General features: G+C 37.1%; 1 protein-coding gene across 1 annotated transcript in view; it reads right to left on the reverse strand.

The window, feature by feature from the left end:
• Positions 1–991: 991 nt before the first annotated feature.
• Positions 992–12,162, reverse strand: part of FXN (frataxin) — a 16,414-nt gene continuing 5,243 nt past the window's right edge. Inside the window, exons 3-7 of the mRNA XM_033511380.1 lie at positions 11,901–12,142; positions 10,711–10,793; positions 9,260–9,380; positions 5,791–5,888; positions 992–3,007 (exon numbers count right to left, since the gene is read on the reverse strand). Coding sequence (XP_033367271.1) covers positions 2,854–3,007; positions 5,791–5,888; positions 9,260–9,380; positions 10,711–10,793; positions 11,901–12,142 — 698 coding nt within the window. The 3' untranslated portion in view covers positions 992–2,853. The remainder of the gene's footprint in view (positions 3,008–5,790; positions 5,889–9,259; positions 9,381–10,710; positions 10,794–11,900; positions 12,143–12,162) is intronic.

Raw genomic sequence — 12,162 nt, forward strand, 5'->3', positions numbered from 1 at the left:
ACTGCGTGCAATTGCAGTAGTCTTGACTGCGTGAATGAACTGAGACTTACAAGGAACTCCTGGGCACATAGGAAACAATGAATTTTAGCAAGGTTGGACATACTAAGTCATTCAGAGTGTAAGCCAAAGCCATAAAAAAAACAAGAGTCAGATTAGCAATTGGTAAAAATTCTGGTATACCTAAAAAAAGCCTACCACACTCCAGTTTATGTGCTGAGCTTGGGCAGTCAGTAAAGCAATGAATGGCAACATTCATCCTTCCAAAATATTCTGCATGTTCCCCTTCACCGACCATTGAGCAACTGCATTGGGGGAAAAAAGGCATTTTTGTAAAATGTGATGCCCATAACACAGGGTTTCTTATTGATACTGTCTGTGCACAGTCTATATTTAATGATTGTCCTTCAGCTATTTCTTTTGGGAGACATGAAGCAAGAAACTATTGACATGATGTCAGGTGGGGAACTATGTAACAATCTTTTTACTCCATAAGTTACAGAAGTCAAAAACAGTACAGAAATGTTACTTGTCTTGGGGCAATAAGCAGTCTGACATTATGATCAGTGCTCGTTCTGTGCCTCCATAGTACAAGTGTGACGGCTCATTAGAGTCCGTGCCCCTACTTACAATCTGATTCAAGTATTAAAGCAAAAAATGAGTCATGTCCTATGATTCATTTTGTACACTGAGATAAAACTCATTCTAACTTGCTGACACTATTTATCTTCACCAGTTAAGACTAAATCCATGTTACTCAGATACTTAAACCCAGAAATTGTTTGCATAAATAGCAGTAGCATTACAGAAGAAGGGCAAGGCATGTAAACTGTGAAAGCTGAACTGCTCTTACAAAATCCACCTTGACTGGCCACACTTAGACAGAACCTTTCTAGTACGTATTTTAAGAAACAGAAAGAATTCAAAAGTAGGAACATGTCTGTGGCCTTCACCCTTTTCATCAAACCCTCGAATCACATCTTTACATAATGAATTAAGAATTCTACATGCAATTTTATTTTGGTATAAACATTTCTACCAGACATAAGGGAATGGAGAATAAGCTTCCAAATACCAATCAGATGCATGTTAGTGGTCATACTGCATGCAAATATTTAAGAAAATAATTTTTGAAAAAGTCAATTGGAAAAAAATAATCACATGTGGTCAGAATAACTAGGTATCCTCAATTCAAATATAAAGTCATTATCTTATACACAAATGTGCTTAAATGACTATCTGAAATTGTAGGACATTGAACTAAGGATTATAAAAGTAACCACATAAAAATACATATTTCCATATGCTCTAAGTTATTTTCAGTGTTCTAAATTCAGAACAGCAAAAACATATTCTATTTTTACTTCCCTGTACTTTTTTAAAGAAACATACTTTATTCTTATGTTCATGATATCTGGGAGTCATTGTATCTACCTCATTCAGTAGAGCAGAAATTTATATTGATTGTAAAACATGCAAAGAGCATGCACCATTAACCAAGAGCTACTTCCATTGAAATGTTTCTCTCTTTAGTGGGAAATAGCAGGTAACAATCCTTATACACTAAACGCAAATACTGGGCAAGAACACTTTACAGTTACTGTTTTTCAATGACAAAATCCATCCTTACCTGTCAAAGCTAGCTAGAGAATCATGCCAAACTAACCATAGCATCAGAGAAACCAAGAAGAAAAATAATGTGCATGGAACATCTTTTCATACAATCTGCAAGAGTATGGTAAAATTTTTCCCTCATGCATTAAAATCAACAACTTGGTCCTTCCCATTTTATAGGCAGTTAAAACCTGCAAGTATTACAATAGTAAAACTGCTGAAGTGTTACCATTCATGATTTCTTTAAATGACTTTGTTTTCAGGTCTGGAGTATATAGTTAATTTCCTTCAATAGACTGACGAAGACAGCTTCATCAGCCTAAGAAGCATATTTGATTCTAAAAAATTTCTGCATCAGCACAGTGCCAGGGGGAGCCTTGCTGCATCATGGTGATAACAAGATCACCATTTAAAACCACTGAAGAAATGCAGTAGAATAAAATCAGTGCAGATTTTCACTACCATGAATTAATTTCGCTCAGCTCAAAAAAAAAAAAAGCATTTTGTCTCTTTGAAGAACAAAAGGGTAGAGAAAGAGAAATGCACAGTAACAGAATGAAATGTTTGTAGAGATATTGCTGTACAGCTTAAACTTCACATACTAGCCCTTCCAGTTCCATGTCATACTCAGAGCCACAAAAATGTCTAAGTAATTTAAAGTTTATCTCAAAAAAAAAAAAAAAACATCCTGAGGTGAAACAAACCACAATTTAGAATTTGGAGAATAGCAAGGTCAGCAATACTAAGAAAAAAACTGTCATTACACACATTATGACATGTTAAATGTGACTATGATGTGTTCCAATAGCCACAAATTTTGAGGCAATACATTCACAGTACCCCAATTTATGTTAATGTACCTTACAGGTGTTTCTCATTTTGGGTGAATGTTTCACCAAGAAAAGTTCAGTGATTGTGTGTTGTTCGGAAGTCACCAGGTAGTCACTCCTTACATGCAAACAAGTCTACAGAAACTAAAAATTCATGACTTCTGCAGAAAGAAAGCAAGAAATGAAGAGACAGGATGGGTGACCTCAGCCACATGTACTACATGGGCATAGATTCAAACAGCACACAGAAATCCAAAGACTGAGCACTAAAGAAAAAATATATTATTTTCATTTTTGTTGCACAACATATTGATACCAAGAGAAACAGCAGAATTAAGCTCAGGTACTTCAGCCCAAGAAAGAGCTTGGCTTGAGGTTGAAGTCTTTAAAACTTCCATGAGGTAGAATACAATCAAGTATCTTCTTTCCCAGAATATATTAAGGAGGACAAATCCAATTTAGTTTTTAAAGCTGTTGAAAACTCCTTTGATAGTAGTTCATGAAGAGATACTCTGTCATGAGAATACACCCAATTCCGTCCAGTCCAGTCATAGCGCTTGGGCCCACTAGAAAAAAAAAACACAACAAAACATCACACACTGTGTAAGTACAGATTATTTCAGGAGACCTGCTGGAAGCCTGTATGCATAATGTATGCCACAGAGTGCCCAGGAAAAGGAACAGATAGCATGGGGAACGGCTGGTGGGCAGTCTGAGGAAGTGGAGCAGAAAAGGCCTGATATGTCAGGAACTACTGAGCCATCAAACAGATATATCTGAAAGGTGACAAGATACATCAGTCACTTCTAGAAGAGACAAGCACTTTCCCTTCCTGCTTTTGGCACTGATTTCCCCACAATTTCTTCCTTTAGGCCATTCTTCCCTCACAGATATAATTTTCTTGCACACAAATATCACAACAGATATTTTTATAATGCTGAATTAATGCCACTGATTAGTTATTGCAGAAATTCTATGCACAGCAAAGCAAAAATAATTTCATTTTACATGCAACAAAATAACTTTGCCCCTGAAAGCAAATATATTGGCATGTGGGAGATTTATAACTAAAATGCTATTTTTCTCTGTGCTCTTATATTGTTACTGGCTTGTTTTTTCCATGTCTATGATAAGTATCAAGAAAGAAACTTGAACACCTGGGTTCTACTCCAGACCTTGCTATCCACTCAGTTTTCCACATGTCAAGTGGGAGAATGATTGAAGGGTACTCACTGCTGTTAACATCAGCTAAGCAAAGAAAATAGAAAGGAACAAAACAGTCATCTGGGATAAAGAGATAAAACCCTTGATCTTGTAGGACTTATGGCTTGGAACTCAGTCAATGTACAAAAAACTGCTAGAAAAGAGACTATCCTAAACATACATAAGAACAATCTGCAGGTTCTCTCTATACAAGCATAAACACTGACCTGAACCTTTACTATCCTGAGTTACTTACAGTAAGCAAATGAAGAACTTTCTAGCCACTAATCAGTGTATAAGAAGTTACATAGGCAAGCATAAATCCAAGTCACTTTCACTGAAATCTCACTGTCTGTATCAGAAGTGATAACTGTTTGAATCAAGGTTACATGCACCAGTTATTTTACTAAGTATTTCTCACTTCACCTTTGCAGCACAAGCATATGTTTATACTCTCCTACACCTAGAGAACGATGGAATGGGATCCTGTCATTCACGAAAATCAGGCTAAGACAGACCATTTAATCAATGACAAAGAAATATGTATGTTATCTGAAGTGGTTTTAAATGTCATGCAGTAAATATCAGTGATAAGATTAGCATATGAAGCACCTTCATAGTTCTATGAATCTCCAAAACAGTGTACAAATGTGACTTTTAAATTAATCGTTTAAGCAAAGATCCAGTGAACTCCATAAAATGCCTACAAAGTTAAATACAGATTAAATGTATTTCTCATGGAAAATCTGCATATATGTTTCAACCATAAGAGAAAAGGATTGAAATATCACATTAAGGTACTGCTAATACTCTGTAAGGTTGAAAAGTCTTTTCAGTCAGGAGGTTCAATTACTGCAATCACACCGCTGGCAGGTTGCAGAGGTTGCACATCCCCTCACGCCCTTATTTTTAACTGTCAACTAAGTAAAGTTCTCACTTAGGTGTACGGATACTCAGTAGAAACAGATGGCCAAATACAACTCCAAGAAAAATGTCTCATATATTGACAAATTTGTCTCCCTTGGGATATATTTCTTAATGACTAAAGGTCAACATTTACCATAAAAATGCCCCAAAACATTCAATGCAAGTCATTACTGGCAGCAACATTTGCTTCTTTCACTTCTCAGCATATTGTAGTTAAGAAGATGACAGTTCAGATCATACAGCATATTCATTGCTGGAGTTGCCTTTTAGAAGTTAGGAAATAAGTGAACACACAGCATCATGTTCCAGGAAATATCACTTTTTATCAAAATACCAATTAAAGGAGTATAAAAATGAAAAAATTAACTTTTTTTCTCAAACTCCACATTTCAGAACACTGTATGTCTTAGCTCAACTAGAGCTAAACAGACAGGAATTATCTGAAGTTTTGTTTTCATAAAGAGATTAAGCCTGTGTGTCAGTGATGCAAAAATCTTATAAGCTGGTTCCTTCACCAGTAACACCTACCAGTTCCCTGGGTTCTTTTCCAGGGATAGCGACAAAGAATACAGATTTTGGGAGGGGGGGAGCGGGGGACAACACAGCTACAGCATTTTCCCACTTATCTGCCTGCCCTCCAGTTTCCCTGCTGAAAGCAACCAGAAAACCTGGAATGGATCAAAACGGAGCATTAGAAAAGACAGAGGAAGCAGCTAGCTAAGGTTCTTGTTAAGTACAGATGCTTGACAAAAACAACCAGTGTGGGCATACATAAACATATAAAGCAGGAAATCCCACAAGCTTAAAAGGGAAGGAGCCACCCTGTTTAAAACACAAAGAGAGGTTTAGATGATGACATCATCATCACTCTTTTTTCAACAGAAGCTTTGTTTGTTTCTTTGTAATCACTGCTGGTTGTATTTCCTATGAGTAGGCTATATTCCTGTAGACAGTGGTTTTGGACTGAAACAGTATATGAAAAATCTTCGTTACACATTTCCTGTATTAATTTAGGTATGCCAGTAATACTGCAGTGTGGCCCAAACCCCTACACCAAACTATTATTAAACATTTAGATTATACTATGCTTTGAGAATACACAGAGTAGAAGAGTTACTTATGAAAAGGATATTACATGATCATGCCATGCTACAAATAAAGGGAAGTACACTTCCACCCAGTCTGCATATATTATGTAACTAACTTACACATAACTTACCTAGTGGGTGAGGACAGCCAAATCTGCCGGTTTGGTGTTTGCTTATTGATAACATATGTTCCCATGTCTCCACCCAATTTAATTGTTAGTACTCCACTCTTAAAAGACAAAAAAAGTGAGAAATAAAAAATTTGTATCCTGTTACTTTGACAACAATTACTTCATCTGCGGGACAGAAAATCATATCAGATCCTCAACCATCTCCCAAACAATAATAGCAAGGGAGAATGATCATTACATACTAAAAATGTAAATTAATACCTAGCATATCTTTGAGTCTGATCTAGACTTTGAACCTTCCAGTTGGAGTTTGACTTTAATGTGTTTGTACCATTCACAATGGTACTACTTAAATAATACTCCTGAGCTTGGACCTGGCATCTTGAAAGGACCAGACCATTGCAATTAATTTTGCAATGATTAAAACATCATCCAGTAACAACTTTTTTATATTAATGAACAATATAGAACTGGTGTGGTTCAAAGTCAAGAAGCTTTATGTGTCATTGCTAAATCTCTGAGCCATGCAATCTTACCTTACTTTTCTTCAGTAACAGTTTAACAGGCAATAGACACATTTTTTTCTTGATAATTCTGATTCATACCTGGAAAAATGTTCTGGTTCTAAATCCCAAGATTCTGTTTTTCCATGATTCTGGTTTTGCTTTGGTTATGCCACCTTTACACCATTATCCTAGTGAACATTTATTTTCTCTTTCTTGCTCATGTTTCTTACTGACAACATGAGTCATGTTTCTTGTAAATTACAAAAATATTTTCCATTCTGAGTTTAAGAGTGAAAAAACAACAATGTTTGGACTGGAGTTGAGCTAAAGGTGATCTGAATGATACTAATTTAAAAGGGAAACATTTCTACAGAATGTAATGTGATAATTCTGAAATAATTTATTTAGTTCACAGCATTTCAAATACTTCAAGCCCTATAACACAATAAAGTTTTTTTAAGTGTATCATACCTGGCATGCTTTAGTCAGAAGATACTACTAGAGCTACCTATCATTGCTCAGGCTATTTGCTATGTATAAACACTCACAATGGGGAAGAATACTTTCAGGTATGAGTATCTACTGCCTGCCAATATACTGTGTAGCACAAGCATCAACACAAAGCTTCCTTCCACTACAAAGTAACTCAGTGTTACTCATTTCTGACACATATCAAGTATCACCAGACATAAAATAATACTCTCAGAATCTGATTTTTTACCTTAGTTTCCATGCTGTTTCTGTGCTTGTTAAGGCATTTATATCTCTAATCAAAACAATAAAAAATAGAAGGGTCTCCTGGTTAAAATTCCCAACAGGTTTATCCTGCCAGTTATTTCTACTGGACATTAGTATAGTGCACAGAAAGACAGGAACAAGCTACTTCTTTGGTTGTCAGAATTTCAAGTTTTCTGTATCTCAGTAGTCTTAGAATTGTAGAGATACAGCAGAATAAGAACAGGATGGAGGATTAGGCCTGCATTATGATACAGAGGTTTCAGCATTCCTCTATGCGGTTTGTAATGCCATATTAAGTGTTCAGCACGATATTATGCTACATGTTTCTACAGAAACACTGTAAGTAAATAGGTTTTCAAAGAGTTAACAAAAATTTATACTATTATTTATATCATGTGTCAGCTGTTAGAGAGTACTGTTGCTCAACCCTTGCAAAGTAAATAGAGTTTAATCTTTACTGCTGTTTTGGAAACACCTCCTCACATTTTCCAGTACTTCTGAAATACTAGAAAATACAACTTTAATTTTTTTAAAAATTTAAATTGAGAGATACTTTTACCATATTTTAGGAAATACTGCTGCATGTGTTTTGTACTACCGGATTAATGTTTCCAAGTTCCTGGTAACAAAAATATTCTTCTAAAGTGGTATTTTTTCCCTGAACACTAAGTATAAATTCCTCAAAGCAATCACGTTTACAACAGGCACAGCAGATCTTTATCACATTCGCCACCTTGTGGCTTACTGCAGCACTGACCCTGTTTAGAATTAAAACTTGGGTTATTTAACCTGCTGCTTTCAACAGAAATGACAGCATATTTTAATTGTCATCATGCAGTCTATATAGTAAAGGACCACTGGTAAAAATTAATATGTAAAAGTATTACCTCTTGAGCTTCACAAGTCAATGTCAAACCTAATCCACCATACAGCAGATGGAGAAAAAAATTATGACAAGACTCATCAGCTTAACATAATGAAGTGTCTAAGAATTGTAAAGAGGTGAATCTCAACCTTTGCTAATTTTTGTCCTAGGAGAGTTACATCAGGCTAGTAGGTACTGAAATCCTAAAACGTACTGAAGAGTAATGGTTAAACAATGCTTTTTACCAGAAAAGCAATTAGCTGTAATATTATCTACATACTTAATTAAAGCAGCAAGTAGTATTTGCTTAACAGAAAGTTACTGACAATATATTATTTTATATCCTAGCTGCCAAAAGTGCAGAATGAAATTATGATGACAAAGGTACACATAAAGATGTCCAAAATGACAGACTTTTGTTTTTGTTTTGTATTTTGCACAGTGAAACCCAAACCATCCGATTCAGCATCTGGAGGCACAAAACCCTTACTGTCAGTGCCAGTAGAAAGCAATCTTCTTGTGGTAAGTTACAAAGAGGGAGCAATGGCTGTGTGACCTCAAAAACTGCAGTATTGAAAGATATGTGTAACAGACAGTATGGGAAAAACAGCACTCTTCTTCAAGTTATGTTGAGGGCCATAACACATAGATAACTTCAGGAACTGAATTTATATAAAAACTAATAAATTGCCTATACAAATAAAACAGACATTTTTACTCTGTCACACCTGAAAAGAATTTGAGTGACTGACTACTGAAGGCTCCCCCCGTGCAACATCTCCTGTGACAGTAGCCTCCTCCCCATGTATGCTCTGGTTTCACTTCTGCAACAACCTATCCAAGCACTGCACCCTCCTGTTGTTCCTCCCCACCACAGGCTGTCATCAGTAAAGCCAGGACAAGCATACACTACCTGGTCATGACAAATGCTGCTTCTCCGTATTCAGGACAATCACAGAAACTGCTCTAACAGCTACATGTGATATACTGTGCCATGTAGACTACTGTTCTAGTATTCACCAGAAGGGAACCGATTGCTATGCCAGATATCTATGCCTGTTTAGGAAAATTTATAGGCCAATGTGACATTGGAAAAAAAGTTTCCATCTCCTCTTGTGCTCATTTATTATTCTACATTACATCTTTCTCTAAACATGAAACATTTTAAATCCCTAAAACACACAACAGCATGTGCTACTTTTCACTAGAATTGTTGTCCCAGTCAGTACACAATAAAGGTGTAAAAACCCATTGTATTTTCAGTGTCAGCACTAAGGTGACTAATTTAAAATTCTCCTTCAAATAACAGAAAAAAATCTGCTACAATAATTACAGTGGTAATATAATGTTTAAAACATACCCCTAAAGAGACATCATAATCTTCTGGGGTAAAAGGTTTATCTGTCAGGTCCTCAAAAAAATCCGCTAAGGAGTCCAGTGTTTCTTCAGCCAGTTTCTCATAGGTGGTCTCATCTAAAGAGCTACAAATGACATAGAAGTCCATAATTAGGAGGAAAAGCATGGAAGAGAGCATTTTCCCTATAATAAAAACATACCAAGACCATGACTTTGGATGAAACAGTATCCATGAAATGATCATATAAACAAGTAGTCATTTTTCTTAAGGTGACGTAGGTGACAATCCACCTTAGAAATGGAGGATAAATTTTGAAATGAATTGCTATTAGAGATCCCTTAACTGAGGAAAAGGCACTTATGTCCTTAGATATACTAGCCCCCACTTAGTATACAGCATTAGATTTGAAAGTAAGGAATTTTCATAACAGGACTTTGTGTAAGAATTGCTCAGGTTTGAATTCTACAAATAGAGACAAAAGCATCTCCCATTTATAAATATATGTCATTTGACTCTACAAAAACTGCTGTAGCCACACACATTTTAGAAATGTCAGTATCATATGTTTATGTATAGCATTTGCCTTCTCAACTGGAATTACCCATGCAGACTGGTAATTAGATGTTATTTAAACTGTGCTTATGATCTAACACTTATGAATTACAGTCTTCTCCAGAGAGTCTCAAAGCACCCTTGTGGCCATTACGTAAGGCTTAAAGCACCTGTGAGCCTGCTTCTCTTTTCCTCTTTGGTGGAACAAAGAACAGTTTAATTAACCAAATGTAATTAAATAAAATAATGTAAGTTGTTCCATCTCCATCAGTGTCAGCTTTTAACTGAGTGTGTAAAGGGGTCTCCCCACCAACAAACACTTCAGTGAAATAATCTCAATTTTTGCTAATGCTTATGGCAATTAAACAGTTACTATGGGCTGAATATATATCAGTTGGTAATAGAAAACGTGCATTTTTAAGAAGTTTCTTATCCAGTTACTGAAATAAGCTCTATGTTACTTATCTGAGGGATACCACAAAATGCCTTGGGGCATGGAGAATAGAAAACCTTTGGATCAGGCAGGATTTATGTACTGGTTAAAGGTCCACTTTAGGCACTTGAAAGCAAGAGCCATTTCAGACACCTGCACAATCTTTCACTGTGTCTTGAACTGCTGCATCAGGAGGGTAGAAGTCTCCAATAGATGTTGTGTCACCTCCTCTCTGAACAAGCAGAAATTTCACATCCTCTGGTATATATGAAATGGTGCTAGACAGTTGCATTTAGGTACATGAATTATTTGCTATGCAACTTATCAAATTCACAGAAACTGCTTTTAGCTGAAACTACAGTTGTCCTTTACATCACATCAACATTGCATTAATCTGGTAGTCTCAGTACGTGCATAAGTTATTCTAAAATACTTAACCAATATTTTCATATGAATCTCTCATTTTTACCTTGTGTCACTCAGAGTTCCTGTATTTCTCAAATTCATGAACCAAACAGTCCTGCTCTTCACATCTGAAGAATACTGTAATTGCTGTTTAAAGTAAGTAGAAGCAAAATGGAATTAAAACATAAAGAATTATAAACTATGTACTTATTATATAAATTAAACAGCTCCTTGAAGTCCTTTCCATCCTCAAGTAAAATGTTCATATTCTATATCACAGGGCTAATATGGAAGGAATTACGCAGCTTTAGTCTTTGAATGATTGAAGCAATCTAGAATATCCTTGTTTTCATCACACAAACTAATGGAAACCCCCACAACCCTCTGATTCATACACAAATGAACTAGGAAAAGAGAACTCTTCTAACTTTTCTATTGCTCTGCCACAGATTTACTGAGCAACTGCAGACAATCAAATGGCCTAGGTTCAGATTTTCATAAATATCCACAACTCACATGCTGCACTACCATGTGTCTCTCTGCTGGAAGTCAGGAACATACTAAGCTGAAATAAACACAAACCCTGAATCTTTCTTATGTACAAAAGAGCCAAACCACTTCAGATTCCAGACTTCCAAATTACGGAAAAGCTGTATTGCCATAACAGCAGTATCAGACAAGGGAACCAAATGGGTAAACCCACTGAGGGAAACCAATAAAAGCATGAAAATAAAGCTAATCCCCACATCAGACACAGTAGCAGAATTTATCCTGCACTTATGCTATCCACCAAGAAAGGAATATGGCATGATTTCCATTTTTTCTTAACTGGCACTGACGATTCAGTTTAATGTTAAAACAGAATCCATAATTACTTTCTGTGTACTCGTGCCAGGTTCTGCAAACTTCAGACTGAGTTGAAAAGCAAGTGACATTTGCAGAGGAGCTATGTCAGCCTTTCTTCAATCGCGCAAGAGCAAAACACAGGCAGATGTCTCTCCATGTGATGTGACATCTATCTGCAGGTATTACCAATGAGCTGCCTGTTAGTCCAAAAATACAGCAGAGGCATAAAGAACAGAACGCAGACACAACCGTACAGGCCGACAAACTACACCACGGTGCCTGCATGTTTGACTGCACCCCTTTCCCTACAGCAGGTTATACACGCTTAGAATCAAAAGCTACAAGACTACGAGCACGTTCAGGCTCTGTCCAGGCTGAGAGGCTCTAATGCCATCAGCGTGTACCCACACTGAAGGCTGCCAACAGCGGTCCCAGCACGCAGCCGGCATCAGCCTCCGCGTACCACGCCCGGCTGCGGGCAGCCAGCACGGCCTTCTGCGCCTGCACAGGGGCAGCAGACGAGTGCACCAGCTCCCGTGTGCGGCACCTCTGAAGGCACGGACGGAAGGAGAAAGCAGAAGGCAGGCGGAAGAGAGGGAAGGAGGGAGGACTCTCCGGAGGAGGCCCGGCGGACGCGGGTTGACATCGACCTGCTGAGAGCCGGCGGCCG

The sequence above is a fragment of the Parus major genome, chromosome Z, assembly GCF_001522545.3.
Source record: "Parus major isolate Abel chromosome Z, Parus_major1.1, whole genome shotgun sequence".
NCBI classification, from domain to species: domain Eukaryota; kingdom Metazoa; phylum Chordata; class Aves; order Passeriformes; family Paridae; genus Parus; species Parus major.